At 31.6% G+C, this 19,809-nt stretch overlaps 7 protein-coding genes across 7 annotated transcripts, besides 1 other annotated feature; 2 read left to right on the plus strand and 5 right to left on the minus strand.

Moving 5' to 3' along the window:
- Positions 1-6: 6 nt before the first annotated feature.
- TVAGG3_0591020 (protein ubiquitination) lies at positions 7-495 on the minus strand (the record flags this gene model as incomplete). Its single annotated transcript, XM_001329453.1, has 1 exon — positions 7-495. One exon carries the CDS (start codon positions 493-495, stop codon positions 7-9), a length of 489 nt encoding a protein of 162 aa, XP_001329488.1.
- Positions 496-1,479: 984 nt separating this feature from the next.
- Positions 1,480-2,778, minus strand: TVAGG3_0591030 (protein ubiquitination; the record flags this gene model as incomplete). The annotated part of the gene is made up of 1 exon (XM_001329454.1): positions 1,510-2,778. One exon carries the CDS (start codon positions 2,776-2,778, stop codon positions 1,510-1,512), a length of 1,269 nt encoding a protein of 422 aa, XP_001329489.1.
- A 263-nt stretch (positions 2,779-3,041) lies between these two features.
- Positions 3,042-8,978, plus strand: TVAGG3_0591040 (cilium movement involved in cell motility; the record flags this gene model as incomplete). Its single annotated transcript, XM_001329455.1, has 1 exon — positions 3,042-8,978. The coding sequence occupies one exon, from the start codon at positions 3,042-3,044 to the stop codon at positions 8,976-8,978; it is 5,937 nt and encodes a 1,978-aa protein (XP_001329490.1).
- Positions 8,979-9,000: 22 nt separating this feature from the next.
- TVAGG3_0591050 (uncharacterized protein) lies at positions 9,001-9,520 on the minus strand (the record flags this gene model as incomplete). The annotated part of the gene is made up of 1 exon (XM_001329456.2): positions 9,195-9,506. One exon carries the CDS (start codon positions 9,504-9,506, stop codon positions 9,195-9,197), a length of 312 nt encoding a protein of 103 aa, XP_001329491.1.
- A 212-nt stretch (positions 9,521-9,732) lies between these two features.
- Positions 9,733-11,402, minus strand: TVAGG3_0591060 (secreted protein-related family; the record flags this gene model as incomplete). Its single annotated transcript, XM_001329457.2, has 1 exon — positions 9,870-11,402. The coding sequence occupies one exon, from the start codon at positions 11,400-11,402 to the stop codon at positions 9,870-9,872; it is 1,533 nt and encodes a 510-aa protein (XP_001329492.1).
- Positions 11,403-11,514: 112 nt separating this feature from the next.
- TVAGG3_0591070 (platelet formation protein family) lies at positions 11,515-16,628 on the minus strand (the record flags this gene model as incomplete). The annotated part of the gene is made up of 1 exon (XM_001329458.1): positions 11,580-16,628. The coding sequence occupies one exon, from the start codon at positions 16,626-16,628 to the stop codon at positions 11,580-11,582; it is 5,049 nt and encodes a 1,682-aa protein (XP_001329493.1).
- A 254-nt stretch (positions 16,629-16,882) lies between these two features.
- On the plus strand, positions 16,883-19,451 carry TVAGG3_0591080 (uncharacterized protein; the record flags this gene model as incomplete). The annotated part of the gene is made up of 1 exon (XM_001329459.1): positions 16,888-19,434. The coding sequence occupies one exon, from the start codon at positions 16,888-16,890 to the stop codon at positions 19,432-19,434; it is 2,547 nt and encodes an 848-aa protein (XP_001329494.1).
- Positions 19,452-19,674: 223 nt separating this feature from the next.
- Positions 19,675-19,705: a mobile genetic element.
- The last annotated feature ends 104 nt before the right edge of the window (positions 19,706-19,809 follow it).

Genomic DNA, 19,809 nt, shown 5'->3' on the forward strand with positions numbered 1-19,809 from the left:
AAAATATCATAAAACAATGATAAATACGAAAAGAAAGAAATTATAAATTTTGTTGATATCTTCTCCATTAGAAAGTAAATAAGATGCAATATGATAATTTCCGAAATACATACTTTCTGCTATTGAATCAAATGTTTGACCTAAGTTTGATTTAAGGTACTCAGCAATTTCATAGTTTCGATAATCCAATGCTGTATTAATCATGTTATCAAATGATTTACCATCTTCTATCATTTGCATAAAAATGTTTGTATTTCCGCCTTGAACAGCATATTCTTCGGATTTATCTGTGTATTGAGCTCCTAAATTTTTCAAGTAATTGAAACACAATTCTGATCCATATTTAATTGAACAATCAAGTGGCCTGATATCATTAATTCTTTTTTTAATATCAAGTTTTGGGAATTTCCTCTTAAGATCATTAACTTTATCCCATGCAATATAGTATAAAGGCGATTCTGTTGAATATAACTTCAGAATTTTTTCTTCTTTCATTATAGGTTTGAATTTTTCAAATTTGAGACCTTTATAATGTAAAAGTGTCGCTAATTTCTGATTTTTCGGCTGGATGATGCATGAAAATTCGTTTGTTATCTTTTGATAAAGTTCTGTAAATAATCTAATTTCTTTAACTCGAATTTGTGAAAAAATATCAATCAAGTGAAGTACCATTTTGATAGATATTTTGCAAGTTGTAATTAATTCGATAATTTGTGAGGATATCTGTAAAATATTTTTTGAATTGACGCCCCAAATAATTTTTGATGCTTGATCTGGGTATTCGAATGCTTCAATGGGCTTAAGGTCATTGTAATTACACCTATTTTCATTTTTTGGTTGCTCTGAACTTGACATGTCAAGCTTTTAAAAAAATTTATCTGTGGCACTTTTTTCGGTTAAAAATTCAATATCTAACTTTTGTGGCCAAAAATTTTTCTTATTTTAATTCTGTATTCATAATATATAAGTATTTATAATGCATATTCTATCTTCTGATTTGTAAAAATTCATTGTCCGTCACTGGAATATCATGTTTTGGCTCGAAAGTGTTGAATAAAGTTCGACGATACATAGTGTGAAGATGCAAACATATAACAATTCTTTAGGCCAAAAAATCAAATATGATTTAATATAATTTCGGGCATCAGGCTAGTTTGTCATTAGGCAAAATATATGATCAAGAATCATTCGATTTTAGATCAAATCACTATTTTGCAAAAAAAAAAGAAAGTCATCAAACCCTCAGTATATGCTATTACACTTAAATACATATATCTTTAGAGAATATATTAGACTTTATCAGCTCATACTTATAATAAAACTGCAGTTGTATCATTTAAAGTTGAATTCATTTTAACTATTTTGTTGATTTGATAACTTTAAATTATAAGAAAACAATATTATCCACGGAATTTTCTGTATTAGATGCTAAAACATATCAGAAATATGCTAATAATTGAATATCTCAAATAATTTTTCCAAAATAATACTATTTACAATAAAACAAAATCAATAATCTGTTGATCCGTAGAATTCTATAGCATTAAGACATATTCTCGGTAGCTTTGATTCGTTCTTTCCGAGTAATCTGAGTCTAAGATACCAATAACAAGAAGCATTGCAGGCTCTAAATGTTGCCACAGTATTTGGATCATTTAAAACATGGCAGTCTTCATGTTTGTCTAAGAGATCCCAATGAATTTCGTCATTTGAACCTTCAATGGCCCAACTAATCATATGATTAGTATATCTATTATGGTATGATGTCTTTATGGTATAAGCTGATATTGAAACTCTTTCTGTCATAAAATGGAAAATAATTGCAGGTGAATTTTCAGTAATTTTGCTAATTGATGTAATAAAGTAATCTATTTTATTTGGATCTAATATTCTGCTCAGATTAGTTGTGTCTCCTGTTGTTGACGTGATTTCAACAATTTTATCATTAACTAAATCGGCTGATTCGTATTTCATCTTGAGAGTGTAGAATATTCCTTTGAATAAATCATTTGGCTCCTCGATTGGTTCTTGGTTTGGAACAAATTGGTTTTTATTTTCTGGAAGAGATTCTTTATTCATACCAAGCTTGTAAATCAATGATTTCCATAGTTCTAATGTAATCATTGAAGGCGAGAGTTTATTAATTAGCTCTGTGATTTCTTCATTCGTTGAATTTGAAATTGGAAAGTACTTCAAAAGAATAGACGAGTCATTTCCATACAATGCTATGGATTCTAGTATAATGGTTGAAATTTCTTTGCAATATTTGTTTGTTTCGGAAGAAATTTTTTCCAAAAATAAATTCACGAATTCCAGTCCGACTTTTGCTAATTCCTTAAGATTTATCTTGTCAATGTTGTTTATAGCGTATTCTAATTCTTTGTTGAAACTTATATTTAAAATAAATTTTGCTTTTATCTTCCAAATAACTGAAAATGCATCAATTTCTTGTTGTACGTATTCTGATGCAATCTCAGCAATTTCTGAGTTTCCAAGTTGATTTGCGATATCAAAAATCAGATCTGCGTTTGAAACATCAATTGATAGAGGTTCTCCTTGTAATGATTTATATATTATCTCAAAGCAATTCATTGGGTCGTTGATTTTAAACTCGTTTAATGATGCATCTGATTTTATTGCTTTTGCAACAGCTGGTGAAAGAAAAATAGCAATAACTCTATTGCATTTATAAGTTTTTGTATCTGTTACGAATGAGAAGTCTTCATCAACCTGGCAGCCTATTAAGTTAGAGAAGCCTTTTGATGACAAGAAAGTCATTGGCAATTTTTCATGAGATAGAATCTACTAAAAATAATAAACATTAATTTATTTTTTGGTAAATATCTTAGTGCATCGTTTTTGTTCAAATGAAAGAAGATGTTGGTTAATTTCGAATTATTCTGATAAATAAAGCCATGTTATTCATAAATTATGATTTGATTCTAGCTGCTTAGTATGTTTTATGGTATTTTGCTTTATAATGTTCATTTTTTCTATGAGATTTCCGTTGAAAAATTCAAAAATCTTGATTTTGAAATAAAATGGAACAGAGTATCCGCTTGATTTTGTCATCTGAGACGAAACCAACGGAACAAAATCTTGTAGTAGTTTGCAATAAAATACTTTCTTCTCCTGGAGAACATTTCTCTTCGGATATTTATTTATTACTTGCAGAAAGATTCTTCGATCTCCCAAAGCCATATCAAAAAGCAAATGTAGATCGCGCTGAAAAAGTCATTACTATATATACTCACCTACAAGAACCATTAAATCAATATCAGATAAGATCGTTAATTGTACAAGCATTAATTAGCAGCTTCAGAGGAGAATCAGAGCGTGGTGTTAAAGCAAGAGAACTCAATATTAAAGCAATAGACATTTTACAGAGAGCTTTTAAAGCAATTCAAGAACATCCACTATATCAACCACTTGCTCTCCGAGCATGTTTTGTATTATATGATATTGCACGACCATTCTTTCCAAATGAAGAGAGATATAATCTACAATCTATTTTAGCAATTGCAGTTCCTTTGCTTGAAACTCACTTACAACCGAAACTCAATGTGAATCTTCGTCTATACATTGCATTATGTCTTTTATACGGTTTTATTCTTGATGATGTTTCAAAATCAGAAGAAGCTTCGAAATTAATTCAAAAATTATTCACACATATACCATCAAATCTTCTACAATTACGATATTCGCTTTTACACATCTTAGTTCACTTCTCTAGGAAGTCTGTTGCTCCTTTACTCAAAATGAAACTTGAATTAAATGATCAAGTTCAAAAATCAATTATTTTATATCAAGGATCATATTCAACAAATCAAACAAATCCTAAAGATATCCAAGAATCCTTCAAAATGCTTTGCCAAGTCCTCGATCAGAAGAAAGACAATGATGATACAACAGCAGCCGAAATAACAATTGGAGAAATAGGAAGATACGCGCTACACATTGGGCAGATGCAGCTTGCTAATGATTGCCAGCAGAGAGCATCTTCTGCTCGTTCTTCCCTCGCAAAATATCATGCAAGTTTGATTTTGGCAGAAATAAATTTAAGTAAAAATTTGCCAAGCGATGAAAGAATCAATCAAATCACCAATTTGTCGCATATCATGACACAAGCATTCCAACAGAATGAAACATCAATTGTTCAAGATAGCTGTGTCTGTTTGTGGTCGAATATTTTGATGGTTTTGGACAGACCAAATGATATAATGAAACCTCTTCAAACCGCCATTGAAATTTTGAACAAAATTGGATCACAACTCTATCAAATGCAATCCCAAATGATGTTTGTTATGTCTAAAGTGTTGAACAGCCTTGGAGAACCTAATAGAGCTTTAGATCAATTAAAACAAGCATCCAACATTGATTATTATGTTCCTGAACATCCATCAAAATTGACTCATCCTTTTGACAGATTTTTAATACCAGAAACAAGACAAACAACAATTATTTTAGATCCTTTAGTACAGCAACAAGATCCATTAGACCGATGCATGCAATTCTTGTACCAAAAGAATATAACAGAAGATACTCTTGACATGGCTTTCATGATGGTCAAAGATTTCACTGAAAAAGTTGCTCAAATGGAAGCAGATAATGCAGCTTATGTATCAAAGATATGGTATGAATTAGTTAAAAACGCTATTAATATCAAGTGCTATGATAGAGCTGTCCAATTCTGCCTTCAACTGTCTGATATTCATTGGGATCCTGTTGTTTATGATTATGCAATTGAAATTCAATGCGAAACAATGATTTTGGGAATCCAAGCGATTTTTAATCCCAAAGAACACTTGGATCAAAACAGATTGTATTGTGTTGAATTCATTAATTTCGTTTTGACACAGATGAAGGAAATAAAGAAGAATAATTTCCCTCAACAAGGACCTGTTTTTGTTTGGAATGTTTTGTATTCGAAATATTTCGAAGAATTGTCAACTGGCTCAAGTACAAATTCTGTTTCAAAATCATCAAAATCTTCTGGTTCAAATGCAAAGAATTCATCCGCAGTTTCTATGGAATTTGTTGATCCTGCATACCAAACAATTGCAAACATTTATAGCATAAGAAAAGACAGATTAGGATTTAATGCAATTGCCACATTTTGGAACACATATTTAGTTAAAACTCCGCCACAAAATTGTCATGATATAGTTGAATTCATTGGCGAATGCTGCACAGCTATTTACGATATCATTGATTTCTATCCAGCAAGGCAATTAAGTGGACATTTAACTAACTATTACGTGAATATTATTCTTTCAATGTGCGCAGAGAATCAAAACCAAGCTGCGCAAACGCAAACTAATCAAAACAGTAACACAAAAGGAAAGAAACCTCCGGCAATGGATCCAGCAAAACAGAAACTTCTTAAAACAGCGGAAGATATTATAATGAAAGCAATTCCTTATGTTGTAACTATTTCAGAAAAGAAATGTTTAGTTGATAGACTTGTTGATATATTCCAGAAGAGAAATGCATTGCCTCCAAACATTTCAGACAATGATTTCTCGAATTTGATCAATATTCAAACAATTATGAATGAAAAAGTACAACATAAAGCAGAAACACTTGCACAGATCTTTACTACATGCACTGATCCAATGGTTCAAGCTTTGGTTAGTGAGAAAGCTTTGAAATTGGATTTGCATCAGTTATCTATTGATTCTGCAACAAAATGTATAGAAATCATCAATAAACCAGTAAATAAAGATGATTTTTATCATTTAGGATTAAGCCATTTCTGCAGGGGAATGACGTATTTAAAGCTCATTCAACCAACACTTCAAGAATTCTCTTGCCAAGATAACTTGAGAAAAGACAGTTCATTTGATTTCCTTAAATCAATTGAATACTTCAATAAAGCGACATCAATTGAGAATGCAAGATTGGCACTTCAATATTTCTGTGCCTGTATAAGCGAAGGTGAAGAATATCCTGTATTTAGAATGATGATTGCTCCTCATTTACAAAATGCTTTGAAATTATCAAAAGAAATTGGAATCGATGATAAAAACAGTGTGAGATTGTATCATATTTTGATACAAGCTTACATTGATCAGAACGAATGGAAGACAGCAAGAAAGATCATGCAAGAAGCAATCTCTGTTCTAAATAAGAGTGTTCATTGCGATCTTTGGAGATTGAATCTGATAATCACAAATAAATTGGATTGTCAAAAATCTCAAAATGCTTTGTTGGATGAAATGTTGAGAGTTAAACAGCTCGGAGATTCCAAGTATCAAAGCGATTTGTGGTCTTTCGTTGCTGATTTAAGTACAGATCCGATTGTACAATGCACAAGCCTTGAAAAAGCTATTGATTCGCTCAGACAAATCGATCAAATGGAAAGATTTAGAGCTAATTTGAATTTCGCAAAATGGCTGACGAAAAATAAATCTGATAGTGATATAATAGAGAAAGTTATTGATGATGCAAAAGCTGCAATACAAGATAAACCTGCAAATGAAATAAATGCATGTAAAATACATTTATTACATTTGGAATTAACATTAGCAAATGATAAAATAAGATTTGAACAGCTTCTTAAAGAAACAATTGATTTATGCAACGATTTATGGAATCAAATTGTTCAAGTTAATGTTGTTTCTGAAGATGATGACTCAGAAACTAAAAAGGCAAAAATGAAGGAAAGAAAGAATTTGCATAAAAACGACAAAAACAATCAAGTCAAAGAAGAAACACCTGCAACATTTGTTGATAATGGGCAAGCTTCTGGTTGGATATCATTGATAGCAAATGCTGAATCTCACAAACACTTAAACCTCCAAGATTTGGAAGAATGCATGCAAGAAATCATTGAAATTATTGATGTTTGTTCTTTGTGCGGCTACGAATACCAAATGTTGAAATTCTGGTATTTGCTTTTCAGTATGAATAAGACATTGAACTGTCCAAGATTCGAGCATTTTGTACAGTTAAAGTTTAGATTGTTCTGTGATAGATTGAACTTGAGTTCAACTGTTCCTTATCCAACAGACTTCACTTTAACTGAAGCGGAAATGCATTATTGGCATGAAATTGTTGGAAGATACAAAACAGATTTGCCATCCAAACTTCCTCCATTGAGAAAATTACTTCTCAAAGCCAGTGAAATTGAAATCGAATTCGGTGAATATAAAAACGCTTTGTATTTAATTAATACAGCGTTGAATCAAAGTGAACAATTAAACGACGACCAAACTAAATCTGTCTGCCAAAGAATGACAGCTTTGATTGAGAGTAGATCAGGACATTACGATTTAGCAACGAATTTGATCATGGAATCAAGTAAAATTGGAAAGCAAACATTCGATTTCTGGTTGGAATGGTATAAAACAGCCTTTACAATTGGTGGAAATCCTGTTTTCACCTTCTCTTTAGTTGAAAGCGCTTTGAGACAACTCAAACCTTCCTCTTGTTTCGAGAAAATGAAATTCGATACATTGATCAAAGACACTTGTGTTTTCATTGCTCCTCTTGATTGCCACAGTCTTTTGGATATCTATGATCCTGATTTAACAACAATGACTGGATTAGATGTTTTTATTTATATTTGTCAAAGAGCATTGGAATCCGATCAATTTCCAAAAGATGTTGTTGAATTTAGAGATGTTGGAAATAAAATCAGGAATCTTATCGATATCACGGAAGATAATTACAACCAAACATCTGATCTAGGTGATGATGAATCATTACCACAGTTAATAAGATATGTAATGGCAATAAATTTGTTTGGAACAATTGTTGTCAAATTTGCTCCGATTATTTCTAAATACGAAAGACAAGGAATTGATTACGATGTTTTGGGAAGCCATTCAAGTTTATATGCAGAATTTGTTGATGAATCTCAACAACCACTCCAAGATTTATCTCCTTCTGCAGCAATTTTGAAATTTAATGCAATCCAAAACATTTCTTATATTCCTCAAAGACTGAAAACAGAAATGACGATGTTGCTTGGTCAATGCATTCATTTCGTTGCTGATGACAATGTTATTTTGCAGAACTCAGTTAATCATATGTTATCTGCTGTTAATTTGTTGTTGCAAAGCTTCGAATATCAAAAAGCAGGAATTCTTTCTCTTGAATTATTTGATATTCTAAAAGAAACTGATCCAAAAGGTTCTATTTATCAGTTCCTTATCTCTCAAGGTTGTGCAAGTTATCTTAGTAGAATGATTGACTTAGAAAACAATTCACAACCAGACAATAGAGAATTGATTTTTGTTCATGAAGCAAATAGATTAAGAAGAAGATTTTTCAATCCTAATTCATCACAGATGTATACAACATCAATGAATTACTTCTCACAGATCAAATCTGCGACTAATTTGGTCATTTTCAATGTGAATTATGATGAAATTAAGAATTTCTGTCTTTCAAAGAAAATTTCTTTGATTGTTTTCGAAGATTTTGGTGACGGACTAGATGTCAGTTTCATCAATTTCAATGAGAAAGAAAGCATGGCGACAAAGCGTATTACAATTGATTTGGATGATGTCAACATGAGATATGATATATTCAAGCAAATCATTGCAACGCCAAAGACAGATAATGCTGATGAAGCTCAAAAATCAGTGAATGCAACACAACAATCAAAAGGAAAGAAACCTGTTAAAAAGTCAAACATAAAGTCTATTAAGTCAACAACTACATCAACAAGCATTGAAATTACTTCTTCATTTGCAAGAGAAGCCATGAAAACAAACAACCAAGAATTCGTTAGATTCATTCAAGAATTGGAGAATTCAATTTCCCCTGTTAGAGAAATCCTTCCAATTGAGCATGATAACGAGAATATTTTAATTCTTTCCAGTGATGCAAGAGTTCATGTTATTCCTTTTGAATGTTTGGATGTATTTGCAAAGTATCAAAACATCTTTAGAGACCTCTCAATTGCTTCTGCAATTCATAGACAAACATTAACTTCTAATGCGCCATCCTTCGACAAAAATCAAGTATAATTTTTATTTATTTGTTTTAATTTTGTGTTTTAATAAATATATCCTTATTGTAATATCTAAAACTGTAACTTAAAGAAAAATATTGTTGTATCTCGTCAATTATCTTGTACTATTAAATGATCATGCTTTCAATCATATATAGTAATAAAGTATAATTGAATCCGTAAAATCTAAAATAACATAAAATTTTAAACATCAGAAGGATAAATTTTTTATTCATTCTTTGATATCATATTTGGATTTATTTCCCATTAAGCCAGCGTTCGTATATGTTATGGCCCATTGTCCAGGAGGAACCCATTGTTTGGTTCTCGGATACGGAGCGGCGCCATTACCAGGTATCACTGATGCTGAATGTTCCTTTGTCGGATGGAAGCAGCATGAAAATACAATGCCATTTTCTTCTCCACCAATGAACCTACCACCGCCTTTTATGTCGTAAGCAGAGTGCTTACTTCTGGTGAACATCTTACCCGTGCTCTTTAGAAGATCATTAAGATCTGCGTTGATGTTGATATTAATAGACATTAATAAAAATGAACTGAATGCAATTATTGAATACTTCACAAAATAATTCAATAAAAATTTCACATATCGGAAAATTTTGAAAAATTTAGGATTTGAAAATATTTTTTCTGATTTAAGAACATAGGTAGCATACTCACATAATTTTATGATCTTGAGTTAATCGTGTTCAATTTGAATACTTTACAAAATAAATTGTGTATTAACTTATTTTCATTTTTTAAGTCTCCAACAATGAATATATAATGAATATGATCTTATATGTAATGAGTGGAAAAAACTTTTCTAATTAGAATATGATTGGAAAAAAAATAAAATAAAATAAAAAAAAAACTTTTCTAATTGAGGAAATATTAACATTTACAATTATACTACTATTTTCTTCTCAACAGTTGATCTTTCAGCTTCTTTATCTCTCTTAATTTTAAGGTAGATAAGTACAATTATTACACCAATAACTATCAGTACAATTAGAGTTACAATAATTGGGACAACAACATTTTTAGATTTCTTTTTTGGTAATCTCATTTGACTCATATCTACAGGATCCATTCCAAGTTTGTTCAATCTAGACCCCTTTTTAATCGAATAGTCACCTTTCTTAAAGTCAGCAAAGTCTTTTTCTGTAGCATTAATATAGTTATTAACGAATACTTCGCTATATAAGAATGTTTTGTTGTACTTTTCAACAGGCATGAATAAGGCTGAATTTGATGGATATATATAACAATTATCAAAAACGTAAGCAGATGGTGGAATAAGAGGTACTTCAACTGTATCATTCTTATAATAGTTATCAATAACAGATAAGTTTGGATATGTTGTAATATAAGGAGGAAGATTTCCTTTGACTTTTGGATCATTACGAATGTTGTAGAATTGGCGTTTTAATATTGGTTGAAAATAATCAGCGTTAGTAATACCTCTTGCATCAATCCACATTGCATAAGTAGCATTGACTATTATATTGTTTCGCGCATAATAATCTCTTCCTCCACCAAGCCATATTGATCTACCAGCATTCACCAATATATTATGAGTAACAATTGTTCCACTCTCAACATCGTCCATAAAAACTCCTTGATGTATTTCATTATTAGGAACTAAGGCATGAATATAATTGTATCTAACTGTATTATTCCTTGTTGTATAGTCCTGAGCTGCATAAATAGCCGATGTTGGGTATGGAGATTCAAATATATCAGAAAATTCATTGTATTCAAAAAGCAAGTTGTTTCCTATGTAATAAATTCCATGACCAGCGCCATGATGTATATAGCAATGCGATACTACTATTCCAACACCTTCAATCCTTAATGCAGGTGTAAATCCATTTCTATTCATATTGCAATACCAATAAACTTCGGTGTTTAAAATTGAAACATTTGAATGTTGTAATGTTTTTCGATTTCCGGCATCATAGATGAAAATTGCTTTATTTAATACATGATGAATCTTGCAGTTCCTGATCATATTATCATTTCCTGTCATTAGAATGCCAATATTGCCAATATTGAAAATTTCGCAATTATCAATTAAAACTTGCCTGCATAAGAACAAGTTAATAGCAGTTGTAGGTGTGCATTCAATGCTTATGTCTTTGATGACGATATCTGTAATGTATCTTGATCTAATGATGTCATCAGTGAAATTTGATAAAATTATTTCGGATTTTGAGTTAATTTTATCGAAAGGATAAAAATAAAGGATTTTGGTATCATAATCAATATAATAATCCCCTGGATATCGAAGTTCTTCCAAAATATTATAAAATACTAATTTCGCATTTTTTCCTGTTTTTTGAGGTTGACGGAAATAAACTTTGTGATTTTCATAGTCTATCTTCGAAACTTTCCTCAGGACACCAGAATACCCAAAATCCCAACCTCCCCAAGCCATAATATTAGGATGGAATTTCCAATATCTTCTTCATCTTCATTGAATTGTAAAATCAATGAACACTACATATATATTTGGAATTAATTTAACCTACCGAACATTCTGAAAGTTAATAAACTAATTATTTATTAATAAAAATACATACAAAAAAATAAAAACATAAAAGTTTTTTTTGTCTTAGTTATGATTTTTCTTTAATTGGCTCCAATATCCTTTTTGTTCTGTCATTTCATGATACAAGTGATTCCACAACTCCTCACAGTGTTTCCTTCTATTTCTTGTCATACTGTTGAAGTTGTCAATGCTTTGCAAAGCACCTTCAGCAGAAGAAGCGTTTGTCATGTTCAAAAACTTTCTTGCGACATTGCAACTTGTTTCCCACAAACTCTGCATCTTTGTTACAACTTGTTTCGGCAGATTATCAAGTGGAATCTGAGTTGCAACTTCAGAAAGACTTGTAAAACAGTTGTATCTGTCTGGAGGAGGCAAACCATTGATGGAAACATTTAATTCGAATGCTTTCATCGATAAATAATTCAAAGAAACTGGATTTCCTTTGAAAAATGATGGATTTGACATCAAAAACTTAATATGAGACATAACTTTCGTTGGATCAGTTCTCAAAGCGAAAGAAGTCAAAATTACATCATAATTCAACAGATTAATATCAAAACACTTTTCGTGTAAATACAAAGCACGAATTGCAGTTGGAAAATCTGTCCAAACTCCTTCTACAACTCTTGGACTAAATACAGGAGAAATCATTTGGTTTGATATATTCTTGATATCACCAAAAATAGTATTAATAGTTATTGGATTCTCTTCTTTCTTCTTTTCTTCCTTTTTTTGTAAATTTGATGAAAAAATTGAATTAGAAAAGTGACATTCTAAATTCTTGAAATGTTCATCAAAAGTTCTGAACAAAAGGTCATCAAAAATAGTTGTTACGACCTTTCCTATTATTTCCTGATTGTATTTTGATGGATTCTGTTCTATTTCGTCCAAAACAAAATTAACAAACGGAATCAACAAATCAGAAATTTTCAAATTCAAAATCAAAGCTGTTATTTGCATAATAGAACATGTTACTCTGAATATAACTGGTCTCTGAGTAAACAATGCATTGGATAAATATTTCTTACTATCATAACCGCAATAACCGAAAATGATACACACCCATAAAACGTCTTTTGCCAAAAAATTGACATGAGAAGAGAAATCGATTTTTTGGACGTATTCATCCAAATTTATTTTTGATTTTAGATTGATCAAAATCATTTCCAACATTGGAGTTAATTCCGGACATTTTATATCCATCAAACAATCAGCAGTTTGTTTTGTAATCAAATTAGAATCGAATTCTCTCATTAAAATACTCGAATGTTGATCCATGGAAATTTGATTGACAATTTCTTTTTTGTGCAACAGAATAATTATGTCTAAAAGAGAAATAAATATCTCTGTATCTGAATATCTCATCAACATATGTAACATGGAAATGAAGTGACCAATTTGTTGTAAAATTTGACAATTTTCCATTTCCATGATTATTTCTTTCAATATCTTTAAAAGAATTTTGATCTTGAATGGTTCATTTGTTGTTATGATTTGGCCAATGACCAAAAGAAAACTTTGCGAATCAAAATTCTTTTTAGATATTGTAAGAATTAGTTTTGTGATGTTTTTGACGGTTTTTTCTGACATTTCACTTTTTATTGAACTCTGTTCAAGAAGAATGATAAGAAGTGAATTGACCGGTAATAAAATTGACTTAATTACATCATCAGTGTAATTATTCAGCCAATTCTCAGAAATTTGGTACAAAACTTGTGATTCTGACTTCGACCAAATTGTCAGATCCAACAAAACGTTTTTCTGGAGGTTTGACAAGAGTTTAGTGTTCGTTACATTGTTAGTCATCTCAATAAACTCTTTGTACAAATCATATGTCAAATATTTTCTGTCAAAAAGTGACAAAAGATAAGAAAATATTCCAGAAACTCTGTTTTCTATAAATGATTGTTGTATTTGGTCGAATGACTTCAAAAGTGAAGTGAACAATTTTGTAACCATAACCGCCAAATTGTCAAATTTTTGACCGTTTATATTTGACATATTGACGGATTTGAACAAAAACAGAAGACAAGGAATATCAAACATTTTCACTAAAACATCGTAAAAATTAATCGTGTGTTCGTAAACTGTGTTACAAATTAACTTCACTTCACCTGTCACGTTTTGTAAAATTTGAGGAATCATTGCTCTTGATTCGTCATCGAAGTTTACAGCGAAAATTTGTTTTCCTTGGCAATCCGTTGTTGAAAAACTTGTCAAATAAACTAAAGGATACTGTTTTGTTGATACAACTTTTCCGACACACATTGAAAAACTTCCATACAATGAGAAATCCAAAGAATGCGTGTTTCTCGATGATTCTAAACCGTTTATCGTCATTTTCACTTCACTTGAGTCTATTTTCAGTGTGAAAGTGTTTAGTTCACCTGTTATTATTTCGGCATTATTTATTAAGGTGAACTGACCACTTTTAACGATAAGTTTTCGGTTCCTTACTGAAACATCGATAATTGGAGTTTCATCTGCTAATATTAATATCATAGAATACTCATCACATTCGAATGGCTCTATAAACAATGTAAAATTGATCAAACAACCTGATTCGAATACTTGGAATGGAATTGAGTTGAATTCTAAGAGATATGACTTAGATGGGAAATTCAGATATCTCCTGGGCTGGTTATTGGCCGTAGTAATGATCTCTGAAAGCAAGTTTAAGTAGATCGGATAATAAATTGAGAGAAAATTGTTCTTGGAAGGGAGTAATAGGTTAATAAATGACTTCACTGAGTTAGGTGATGAAACAATTTTGAAGATTTTGCCCAAAATTTTCAGTAAATTTATGATATTTGGATTTTCTTCTTTATCCCAATTAGCTTGTTGAATAATACTTAAGAAGAATGAGTCAATCTCTCCATTGTGCAATGCGATTATGTTCTGGAATGAGTTGGAAGCTATGATATCTGTATATTGTATCCAATCACTAATTGTTCCGTTGACTTTGCAGTCCATATAGAGAGCTCTGTACACATTGATGTTGGATATGCGGTTTTTGTCCTTATCGCTCGTTAAGATTTGGACTAATAAAGATTTAATTTGGTCAATATACTGAGTATTACGGAGTCTCAGGGTTGTTTGCTCCAGGGCTGCATTGTTCTGTGGAGAAAGAGGGGCTACGTCGTGTTCGTAATGAACAAATTTTAATGATTCAATGAAAAACATGTAAGAACTATCTTTATCGGGTGCCAAACTACTTAGTGCCTGTAGAATTGAATTAATAATGTCCGAAAAGACTTGGGCGAGTTCATTTTTTTGAGATATCATATTATTTGTCATTCCAAGCAACTGAAGAGCCAAATTAACATGTGGTTCATCAGGGAAATGGAGTAATAATATTTCTATTGTCGAAATAAACGATGAAATCAAAGGACTTGAAAAATCATCGTTTTGAGAAGCAATGTACTTCCTTAAGTTCTCAATAACGAATGGTCTGACTGGGTCTTCAAACATAGATGCTATGAAAAAGTTGATAAACCCGGAATTTGAGTACCATTCTGAATAAACTAAAGGAATTGCGAGAGATTGGGAAATAAAATCAAATAGAGCACATCTTGTGGCTTCTATTATCTCTCTTTCTGTATCTCCTTTAACTTGTGCGTGTAATTTTGAGAAAACAACTGAAGCATTCGTAATTGAACGAATTAACAGCTTATTTTTCAAAATTTCTGGTGGTATCATATTGAAAATGGACATAATTCTAAAGAATATCTCTGAAAAGATGATCGGCTGCTCAATTGCGATATCAAATAATTTTACGAGTCCTGTGAAGGCTCTATGAGCAATTACAGTGATCAGTTCACCTCTCAGTTGTGATATTCCCATGAAATCATCCTTTCCGTCGAACGCGGAGTACTTTGGATTAAATAATGGAGATAACATGATTCCTTTAATGAATTTATCAGTATGTTCCTGGTCCACATTGATTATTGATGCAAGATAAATCGATGCAGCGAGGAATTCAAGCGTTGGAGGGCTGTTTTTGTCTTGCATTATTGAAATGAAGCAATTCATAGAGGATTCTTGGGCTCCTGGTATGGAAATGATGGCAATTGCAATGTCATCAATGATGTTCTTGAGGTTTTGTGGTAGTAATTTGCCGATTTCTCGTTCGAAATCAAAAGTATAAATTAAACTTGGTTTCATTTGGGATTTGAAGGTAGGTTTCGTTACGAAATGGAATGAGAGTGATGAATTGGGGTTGACTGTTGGAAAAGAAAGAGTTGTTGTCTCAGTAGGAAATTTTGCTAATGAATTGTAGTTATTTCGTATTAAATCAACAAGAGAAGTAGGGAATAACGCTAATAAAGGTAGTACTGACTCTTTTTTAGCTCGTGATGATAAAACTGAAAAGGTATTTAAAGCAATTGGTTCTAAAGTCGAAACATGATAGAAAATTCGCTCTATGATATTACTGGCGGTTTCTACATTTATTAAATCTGGGTTTTCTTGTATTACTTGTGAAATAAATTCAAGAAAAACAGCGGCATCTTTCGGAATCGGCGAATCTTGCTGTGGTAAGAAAACCTTTAATATGGGAGCAAAAAGAGATTGTATCTGTGCAAATTCTTTCTTATGATTCGTATATAATTCACACATTGAAGGAAAAATAAAACTAAAATCGAAAGGAGCTGTACTACCAAGATATAATTGCATTGAATGAATGTACGCTTGAATGACAAGCTTTGAGTTAGATGTTTCGGAGCAATATGCTAAAGCATCTAAAATATAAGGTAATTGCTCAAAATTATTAGTATATTCAACATACAAACGCCATGTAATATATGAGCATAAAGTGAAATAAGTGCAGTACTCAATTAAATTGCTTTCATAATCTGGTGAATTTGTCATTAATTGAAGAAGTAATGGCATTAATGGAAAATACCAATTATATCCTGAAAAGATTTCTCTAAATGTCGTTGCTCGTTGAGGATTTTGACTGAATTGTGATAGTGATTGAAAACTAAAATTTGGGAAATTAATTGCTGACAACATTAGCGTGAATTCATCAAAAGGTTCGGGTCTTTCTTCCGGAAAATGAAGTGTGAGGATGTTTATAAGTGTTGTAATATGTTCTTTTGTTTCCTCACTCATAATTAATTTTTTTTCGGAAAAAAAAACGATAAAAAAAATTGTCGAAACTCTGAAATTTGCTAATAATTTTAATAACAAATAACGATTTAGTTATGTAGTGTTAATCGAACATTTATAAAATTATTCACTAAAAATCAATTTTTATAAAAATTGAATCAAAAATCTTTTTTTTTGGTTTAAAAATGTCATCATAACAATGAATTACAGCTCTTTTTCATTTTAATTTCATTAAAATCCCTCATATTTTAAGATTGTCTTTATGTCCTCATTAATCAAGAAACTCTTTTCATGGGGGCAAAGTAAGGACGATCCAAATATCTTAAATACAAGCATTTCAGGACCTCCATTGTTTTCTGGATATTTTATTCCTGAATCTAAAATTTTACAACAAAATTCTCAAAATAATATGCGAGTTTATGTGGATGAATGTATTCAGGTTGGCGAACCATACTTCAGGAGAGTAAATCAGTCCCAAGAATGGTCACCACAAAATAATAATCAAGAAAAAGGAACAGAAGCAAACAATTTAGCAAATTCATCAACATCAACATCATCAGTAGGATATAGATTATACGAAACATATCAAAGAATTACAAAAGAGGAACAAGAAAAATCTCAAAATTCTCAATCTTCAAAGAAAGACGGTCATTCAGGCGTTTCTGGTTCGAATGATTCATCTTCTAAGCCTTCTGGTGGCTTGCAGATCAAACCAAAGGGTATTTCTTTGGCTGGACCTAAATTAGGTGCCAAATCTGACGATGGAAAGCCAAAGCTTGGTCTATCGCTTAGCCTTGGTAAGAAGGATGACAACAAATCCGAAGAAAAGAAGGACGAAGCTACATCTGATGAAAAGAAGGAAACAGATACAGAAAAGAAGGAAGAGCCTGCAAAGAAAGGACTTTCTCTTAGCCTTGGTGGAAAACCAGGCCTTTCTTTGAAGTCAAAACCTGATGAAAAGAAAGATGGCGAAGAAGCTCCTGCTAAGCCATCATTGAAGCTTACAATACCAAAGATTGGTGAAAAGAAGGAAGAATCTTCTGAAAAGAAAGAAGAAAATGCAGAAAAGAAAGACGAAACATCAGATAAGAAGGAAAATAAACCTGAAACAAAGCCAAAATTAGGACTTAACTTATCATTACCAAAATTAGGCCAGAAGAAGGACGAAACAACAGCAAACAAAGACGAATCATCAGATAAGAAGGAAAATAAACCTGAAACAAAGCCAAAATTAGGACTTAACTTATCATTACCAAAATTAGGCCAGAAGAAGGACGAAACAACAGAAAAGAAAGACGAAACATCAGATAAGAAGGAAAATAAACCTGAAACAAAGCCAAAATTAGGACTTAACTTATCATTACCAAAATTAGGCCAGAAGAAGGACGAAACAACTGATAAAAAGGAAGAATCTGCAGATAATAAAAATGATAAACCTGAAACAAAGCCAAAACTTGGACTTAATTTGTCAATACCAAAATTAGGACAGAAGAAGGAAGAAAACAATGACAAGAAAGAAGAATCAACTGAAAAGAAGGATGAAAAGTCCGAAACGAAACCAAAATTAGGATTTAACTTATCAATGCCAAAATTAGGCCAAAAGAAGGACGAAACTGCTGAAAAGAAGGATGAATCATCAGATAAGAAAGAAGAGAAGCAAGAAGAGAAGCCAAAACCAGGATTTAACTTGTCATTACCAAAATTAGGTCAGAAGAAAGAAGAAACAACAGAAAACAAAGACGAAAAGCCAAAACCTGGTCTTAACTTGAAATTCGGACTTAACAAAGGCGAAAATTCTTCAGAAAAACCGAAATTAGTACTTAATTTATCAATTCCTAAAGTTGGTCAGAAGAAAGAAGAAGAAAAACCAAATAATTTGCAAGTGAGTACTCCTAAACCAGAACAAAACAAAGAAGAGCCGAAAGAAGAAGAAAAACCGAAATTAGGTGGTCTTAAACTTTCAACACCTAAGAAAGAAGAAACAACAGCTGGAGAACCACCAAAACCATCATCAGGGCTTAATTTGTCATTGCCAAAATCAAATGGTGATTCCAAATCATTAAATCTTCCAAAATGGGACTTAAAAGGTAAAGGATTAGCGAATGCACTGAATAAAGTCCAATCTCCAACTGTTACTTTGAATAAAGATGAAGGAGAAAAGCCAAAACAGGGTTTATCATTAAATCTTGGTTTACAGAAATCAGGAGCAACAACACAACTATCAAAGATTGCTGACCAACCAGAAGAAGAGAAGAAAGAAGCAACACAACCTGTCCAAAACAAGCCAGCATCAGGAATTTCTCTTGGTCTGAAAACAGGTGGATTAAAACTCCCTCAACCACCTAAATTAGCTCCAGCAACAAATGCAGCAAAAACAGAAGAAGCACCAAAGACTGATCAAAAAGCTGCAGAAACTAAAACAGAAGGTGATGAATGGGATCAATTAAATAAAGCAACAGCAAAAACTGCTGAAACTAAATCACAACCATCGATTGCACTTCCTGCTAAAACAGGATCAGGATGGGGACAAGTTTCAAATGGATCTCAATGGTCTTCTGGCGTAAATGCAAGTAAATGGGATGATAAACCTTCTGCGGCAACAACCAGCTGGGTGTCTAATCAGAAAAGCAGTGGAAATGCCGGATGGCGCAGTACTAATACTTCTAGTTCTACTCAACAAAGTTGGGGAACGGTTCAACGTGCTACTAACTGGAAAGCAAGCAATGTACGAAATCATGCTGATAGAAAAATTTCGAAAGGTTGGGATAATATGGACAAAACAAACCGCAACTACTTTAGCAAAATTTAAAAATAGAGTAGAGAAAAATAATAGAAAATTATATTTAAATAAAATTACTGTTGATTTAATTACTAAATTTTTTTTATGATGCTTGCATAATATCAGTCTATCTTTATTTTGGTAGCAAAAAAAGTATAACAACTATATTAGGTACTATTCAATGACTTATAGTAACTTATTCCCAACTAAAAATATTAACTTTTTATAATAGAAAATTGGATTATAAAGTCATGGTATCAAAAAAATTGAGAGAATGTCAGAAAGAGTAATTGCACCCTTATGATTTCAATGAATTCAAATTGAATTTCCAAAGACCCTTGATAAAAGAATATATAACATACAAATTTTTTATCAATTCTTTATCCTACTTGTGGATGGAGTATC

The sequence above is a fragment of the Trichomonas vaginalis genome, chromosome II, assembly GCF_026262505.1.
Source record: "Trichomonas vaginalis G3 chromosome II, whole genome shotgun sequence".
In the NCBI taxonomy this organism is placed as follows: Eukaryota; Parabasalia; order Trichomonadida; family Trichomonadidae; genus Trichomonas; species Trichomonas vaginalis.